Below are 7,303 nucleotides of genomic sequence, written 5' to 3' on the forward strand. Positions count from 1 at the left end.
TTGGTCCCCTATATTTTTTTATCATTTAATTAATCTCAAGTATAATTTTAAATTCATAATAATATTAGTAATATTATTAAAATAACATAGTTTATTATACACAATGATTTATAATTATGTAATTTAATAGTATAGACTATATGTCTGTTAGTTGGGAAGAAAAACGATAAATTTATTTATTTTTTCAACAATTTTATCGCGTGTGTCATTATTTAAAATATATAATTATATAATCTTTATCATTTAAAATATCTACGTAATTTTCTATTTAAAAGTAATAGTCACATATAAGTTTTTAAAATTATTTTAAATAATTATTGGTTATTTTGAAATGGTATTACTTTAATGTAATGTAATGTAATAGATGTAATAGAAATCAGAGGCTAGACCAAAGTTGCAAAAAAAGGAAAGGGCTGTTTGGTCATTTGGCGTGACCACCTTTTCCCGTTCGTTTTCCATTTCATCACTCATTTTTTTTTCTGGTTTCGTCGTCCTCCTCTGACTCCCAGCAGTGTCTGCACTCACTTAGAGCAGAAGGAGCAAGAGAGAGAAAGTGAAAGCGAAGGAACAAAGTAGAAAAGAGCGAGCGTGTTGAGAGAAAAAACCGTAAGCAGAAACAACCCTAACGTTCTCATGGAAAGCTTGGCGCATTCTCGCCAACCAAACAAGTTTCCCATCACAGTTTCCAAGAAAATCACCGGCGCCGCAGGAGGCGCAGCTTTTCCGGTCGAAACTCTATACGACCACGTATACGGCGGCGCGACGAGGTTCGCCGGCGGCCACTCCCTCTCGCCACGCTTCGAGGACTACGGCGAGATTTTCTCCAGCTTCCACACGCCGCGCGCCTCCGCCATTCCGGTGCTGGATCTTCCGTCGCTCGACGACGGCGAGGTCTTCTTCGACTTCCGAAACGTCGCGTGCGACTACGCCGAAATTTTCCGAGGCTTCGACGGCCTCGATATTTGGCTCTCGTACGAGGACTTGTTTCGCGACAGTGTCTCCGAAGAAGACGACGGTGATGATGCTCAAGAGGAAGAAGCCTGGTATGTATAAATCCCATCGCGCTTGTTGTGTTTATAGTTTGGTTTTGATTGTTCGCTGAAATGCATGATTGGATTTGTTTTTTTTTTTAATGCACAGTGGAAACTCAAGGCAATGAGTTCGTGCATTTTAATATCAGTATGTGATTTTAGTTTCGTCGTTGAGGATTTTGGGGTAATGGTAGTGAAAATGGGCTTTTATAGGAAGCAACGGGAACTATGTTTTTGCTTCTGGTTATTGCATAGGATAGGAAGACGCTGGGTTATGTTTTTTCGTAATCCTACTCTATCCCCGTTTTTCTAAAGCAAGGGTGGTAAGTACGGTTTTGTCGATTAAATGGTGAATTCTTTGGATTTACAGATATATTGTATATGCTCTTACTGTTCTCAAATGTTTTTTGTCGGCTTTTCAGTATTTTGTGTTTTTAGAAGTTTTTTGTTACATGATTTTTGTTTTCTTTATATCTATTATTTGTGCTTTGGCCTCTGTCTCAGTATATTTTAATTTACTGAGATTGGAATTTGATATTGCACGATATAACCATGTTCTTTCATCATCGGCAGGACGCCGGTGGAAACTGATTCATTTTCCGGAGACTTGGACCATTTTGGATTTAATGAAGGCATGCCAAATGATGATCATTTCCGGTCTTCTGATGGAATTACAGAGTTCAACGTTTTGTATCATAAGGTAAATGGTACAGGCAATGAAGATATATCAAAGAGGAAAAGTACTGTAAGTCAGATGCGTGCTGCTCCTGAATTCACTCAAGTATTTGATGAAACCACGCACTTTCATAGGACAGATCCTTCCTTGCAAGTTGTTGATGATGTTGACCTCGATATGGAATTTAATGCAAGCCAGGCAAGGAGAAGCCATAGAAAAATGGTGTCACATCCGGTTAATTTTACATCTGGTGAACAGGTTTTTGGTAGTGATCTTGATCTGCATAATGGATGCTGCAGAAATGGTTCTCATTCCAGTGAAACATTCATAACTGTGTCTCACATTAGCCTCAGAACTCTACCCTCTCAAGTGCCGCCCCCTTCTCGGCCACCACCTGTATTGGATGCAAAACAGGAGTACGCTGGTGGTTTTCATTCAAACAAAGAGGGGATTGACATTGAAGAGACTCTTGGTGATACTTCGCCACCTTTCCTTGATGTGGAGGTTGATACAAATTCATCCGCTGTTGCTATCAAAGAAGTCATGCATAGACCTGAAGCAAAACTTAGGAGTAACAAGGAATTGAAAGAGAGAAAGAAGAGGTTTTCCGAAAGCAATGCAGATTCAAGTTATGATGTAAAGGTTAATGAAGCAAAGACAAGTGTGAATATAACTACATTTGATAGTTTGAATGATAAGGGTGTGCAGAGAATTGGCAAAAAGAAAATTTCTTTCACAGATGAAAGGCAGAAAACTGGGAAGGCTGCCCCAGAAACTCTGGAATTGTTAGAAGGGGAAAGACTTCTAAACATGTTTGATGAAACGCACATCAAGGAGTCCAGGTCACCTCAAGAATCAGATAGAAGTGCTGGAATTGGGATGTGGAAAGAAGCAACTGAATTTTTTGAATTGGTGGGAACAGAAGAGCCTGGGAAGGTAACTACGCCCACAAAACATTGCCATACTAAGAAACCGGTTCAAGATACCAGAGCGCATGAGTGTGGCAAGGAAGAATGGGAAGCGTTTAACATTAAAGCAGAATACAAAAAGGTTAGAGAAGTTGAAGGTCCTCAGCGAGAGGAATGCAAGGAGAAATACAAAGTAGGAAATGGGGCTCATGAACAGAGAAAAACCATTAAAAAATCTAAGTTATCTGATGAGGAGTTCAGGCAGAGAGAGCATGTGAAGAACGAGGAAATGGCCGTAATATTTGGGCTAGAAAAGAGTGAGAAGGCAAGCGCGGTCAGTCCACATGGAAAAACTGATAAGAAATTACCTAAAGCTGATCAACCAGGAAGCTTAAAAGACATGTTCGAGACTCAACGCAAGGAGCACAAACAAGTTGAGATTGAGATATCAAAAGAGGTTGATAGAGAAATGTTCAGTGAAGTACAGTGGAAAATGAAGCGTATGGAAAGTGAGAAAAAACAAAAAGAGGATGAACAGCTACAACTGAGTATGAAAAGGCATAAACAGTCTCAGAGAATGAAAGAAAACGGAAAAATTCAAAGAGAAGCTTCTGCTCTTGGAGGTGTAGAGAGTGACCAACGGGTGAAAGATTCTGTGAAGCTAGAAAAGTTCGAAAGATCAAATGAAACCTGTAATCTGGATAGCCATAAGGAAAATATGATTTGCAAAACAGAAGATGAAATTATCCTTGAAGCTACACAGATTCACAACAAGAAGCAATTGAAGGAGACATGTCAAAATGAAGTTGGGAAAAGCCGCAAAGATTCTTTTACATTGGAAGAAAATGATGAATGCTTAAAGGATGCTCTTGAGAAGGTAAAGAATGAAAAGGGGCTTAAACAGGACTTTGAACTGGAAATGAACAAGAAAAGATCTGGAGTGACTTTTGAGCTAGGGGAAAATGAGCCTTGCCAAAGAGATCATGGTAAAGAGAAACTTAATGAAATTTGTGATGGGTATAGAAAAGGAAATAGACTAAAAGATGTAGATGATAGCATATGGCTTCAGAAAGTTCTGAAACAAGCTCCGGAGCTACAAATGAATAGTGGAAATGAGACTCAGAGAAAGAAAGAAATCAACTGCCCATCAGACCTACCATGTGATAGCGAAGGAACTGTGGAAAAATCACGTGAGGATAGTCACTCCCAAAAGCATGAGAGGATGCTCAAAGATGGTAATAAAGATGGAAAAGATAAGGGATTGGACAAAGCTTTGGAACAAACAGAAGGTAATGGAAAAGGGATTCACTTGAATTTTGCAAAAGAAACCAATGAGGAGTGGAAAACAGAGAGTGATGACAATCTTTTAGCAGCTCACTCATTGTCCATTCATGAAGAAAATATTTGCATACAGGAGCTATGTCAAGACCCTATAGCTGACAAAGAAATTGGAAAGAGTGTCACTGCCTGCAAGGTTGGTGAAAAGAAATTGGAAGAGGTATGTTTGGAAAATCTGAAGGATACTGGTAAAAAAGGGGCTTTTGAAATGTCCCAAGGAGAACTAGAGCATTCAGGAAAGGTGACTTGCTCTAGTACAAATGTCAATGTCAACGAGCATAGTTTTGACAGTGAACATGCATGCACAAAGGAAACTAAGACAGCCTCTCAAATGGAATTTGATGCACGGAATGAAGAGAGGACAATTGATGGATGGGGTGAGAGAGTAAAGACTAAACAACATGTGAATGTTTCACTAAACACTGAAGAGAGCCGGGACCGAATGTCATCAAGCCATGCTAACGTGTGTAGTGATTATGGAAGGAACACAGTAGCTGATAAAACTGCTACAGTACAAGAAGCGGTAAATATCCAGAAGCCTTCTGAAAGAGCTCATGTATCAAATTCCACCAAAAGCAAAGATAAAAGTCTTGATGAAACTTCTGCTTCAATAGAGAAATATGCTGATGAGAGGATAAGAAGAGAAAGAGAGTTGGAAGAAGATCGTTTGCGAAAGATAGAAGAAGAGATGGAGAGAGAAAGGGAAAGACAGAAAGACAGAATGGCTGTTGACAGAGCAGTGCTGGAGGCTGAAAGGGAAAGGGAAAGAGGAAAGGATCGGATGGCAGTGGATAAAGCAACTTTGGAGGCTCGTGATAGAACATATGCTGAAGCTCGGGAGAGAGCAGAAAGGGCTGCCTTTGAGAGAGCAACTGCGGAAGCTCGACAGAGAGTACTGGCTGAAGCCAGAGAGAGACTTGAAAAGGCTTGCGCTGAGGCCAGGGACAAAACATATGCTGATAAGGCTGCTGCAGAAGCCAGATTGAAAGCACAGCGAACTGCCGTGGAAAGAGCAACTGCTGAGGCTCGAGAGCGTGCAATGGAAAAAGTAAAGGTTGAGAGAGCGGCATTTGAGTCCAGAGAACGATTAGGGAGGTCTGTCTCTGACAAGTTTAGTGTTTCTTCCAGAAACAGCGGAAGACAGGGCTCTTCGTCCTCAGTAAGTATTCACAGAACCACTTAAATATGCAAGTGATAAATTTCACTATTGCCTGCTGAATTTATAATATTTACGTGGCAGGATATGCTGGATCCATTTTGTCAGAACTCTAGTTCCTCCACTCATTCCAGATATCCGTACTCCTCAGTTTATGGTGGTATGTGATGCATGAAACCCATGACTAACTTTTGTATAAACTTTCAAACGACACTTTAGTGCTTCCACTAGATAATCCTGACCAGGTATTGTCCTTTGCTTGAAGCTTCCTCTTTTACTGAAAGATCAGAACGAGAAGGTGAATCAGCTCAGAGGTGTAGGGCTAGACTGGAGAGGTATCGCCGAACAGCTGAACGTGCAGTAAGTTCTTTAACCTTGTTCATCATGCATTAATTGTACTTATAAAATAAATGAGATTGACGATGACTTTTGGGAAAATGTAAGGCAAAAGCTTTGGAAGAAAAGAACATGCGCGATCTTGTAGCTCAGAAGGAGCAAGCTGAGAGAAATGTGAGCTTATATCCAAACATTTGCTTTTTATAGGATCAGATTTGTTGTTACAACATTTTGTTGATTACTCTAGTCTGATACTCTTTGCAGAGATTAGCAGAAACCCTGGATATTGAAGTCAGGAGGTGGTCAAGTGGAAAAGAAGGAAATTTGCGTGCATTGCTTTCAACCTTGCAATATGTAGGTTTTTCATATTCTCAAATAGCCCTTTATCACTCCTTTCTCCTCTTATTCTGAACTACTTTTTACTCAAGACAGTAAGGAGGTGATTTGAAGGTCCACTAAACAAGTCTCAAACAAATGAGACTAAATTGGTTTCTTAATCTTTTCTGATTCATGATGGTTCGTTATAATGTCGTTCTTATCTAGTTTTTTCACATTGTCAGATTCTTGGGCCTGATAGTGGGTGGCAACCAATCCCACTGACGGACGTTATAACTTCTGCTGCTGTCAAGAAAGCTTACAGGAAGGCCACCCTTTGTGTCCATCCCGACAAATTACAGCAGCGTGGAGCAAGTATTCAACACAAATACATATGTGAAAAAGTCTTTGATCTCCTAAAGGTATTTCATGTATGCCATGTTCCAGTTGATTTATTTATGTGAACCTTCTTTGGGGCATCTGTAATGTTTAGGTTCTGCCAGAGCGAACCATAATGCTGTTGCAGAACTTCTAATATATCAAGTGCACATGCAATGCACATCATATACACATTAGCATGTGAAAATATGCAAATACGCAAGCATGCCAATGATGCTAATGTGCTTGGTGAGGTTGGTATCTGACCTTTTACAAACCTCCAACCCCAAGCTAGAATGTCATAAGTGTTAGCGTTCTGCTTTTTGTGTCTTACTCCATATACGTACCAAGTTAGTTCCAATACCCCTCATTCTGATGATAAAACATTAAGTTGGATAAAGCATCTTGAACTTCATTTATTAATTATCATCTTCGACCTCTGATTTTTACTTTCTTTCTTTTCCTTTTCTGTCCTGTTTCAATATCCAGGAAGCTTGGAACAAATTCAACTCAGAAGAGCGATAGCACAGCACACCTTATGTTTTTTAACATGTCCCTTTACAAGAGAGCAGTTCCCTTCACAAGTAATGTGGGCTACTGGGGACGAATACCACGTTCTTTTATCATTTTCAACGTTCTGTAATATTTATTATTCCCTAAATATTTATATGTAAGAAATACTCATCCTACCAAGGCAAAAGTTAAAGGGTAAATACATACAAAAAAGCATATAGAGGCTTGTATTTATACCATCAGACAAACTTCGGAATCCCACTAAATCTTGAATTTATTTCAAGGATATAAAACATCATGAATCTGCACGAAATAGATCGAATGTTTCTGTCTGTCAGTTTAATTAAGTAAAACAGTCAAAATTCTCGAGGGAATACTGAATGAGATAAATCTCCAGGTCATGCTAACAGAATAAAATAAGGAGGGAATTCAGATTCTAAAAGAAACATTAAAAGTAAGAGTGAGCAGCTTGATTTGCTTCTACAATTAAACCTGCTCATCTCCAAAACATAATTGGTGAATCTGAGAAGGCAGACAAGCACTATTGTGCAAAGGAGGACATTCTCCATTCAAGAACTTTATAGCAGAATGGTAATCTAACTCAATTAGTGTATGTCTATAGCCACGTTTCCAAATCCTCTTCGCCCCAACT

General features: G+C 39.4%; 1 protein-coding gene across 1 annotated transcript; it reads left to right on the forward strand.

Annotated features, from left to right (window-relative positions):
* Positions 1-406: 406 nt before the first annotated feature.
* Positions 407-6,885, forward strand: LOC108328718 (auxilin-like protein 1). The gene is made up of 8 exons (XM_052871394.1): positions 407-1,043; positions 1,605-5,112; positions 5,194-5,269; positions 5,375-5,469; positions 5,554-5,619; positions 5,710-5,799; positions 6,006-6,182; positions 6,628-6,885. The coding sequence occupies exons 1-8, from the start codon at positions 634-636 to the stop codon at positions 6,661-6,663; spliced, it is 4,458 nt and encodes a 1,485-aa protein (XP_052727354.1). The 5' UTR covers positions 407-633; the 3' UTR covers positions 6,664-6,885.
* The last annotated feature ends 418 nt before the right edge of the window (positions 6,886-7,303 follow it).

The sequence above is a fragment of the Vigna angularis genome, chromosome 1 (assembly GCF_016808095.1).
Source record: "Vigna angularis cultivar LongXiaoDou No.4 chromosome 1, ASM1680809v1, whole genome shotgun sequence".
Lineage (NCBI taxonomy): Eukaryota > Viridiplantae > Streptophyta > Magnoliopsida > Fabales > Fabaceae > Vigna > Vigna angularis.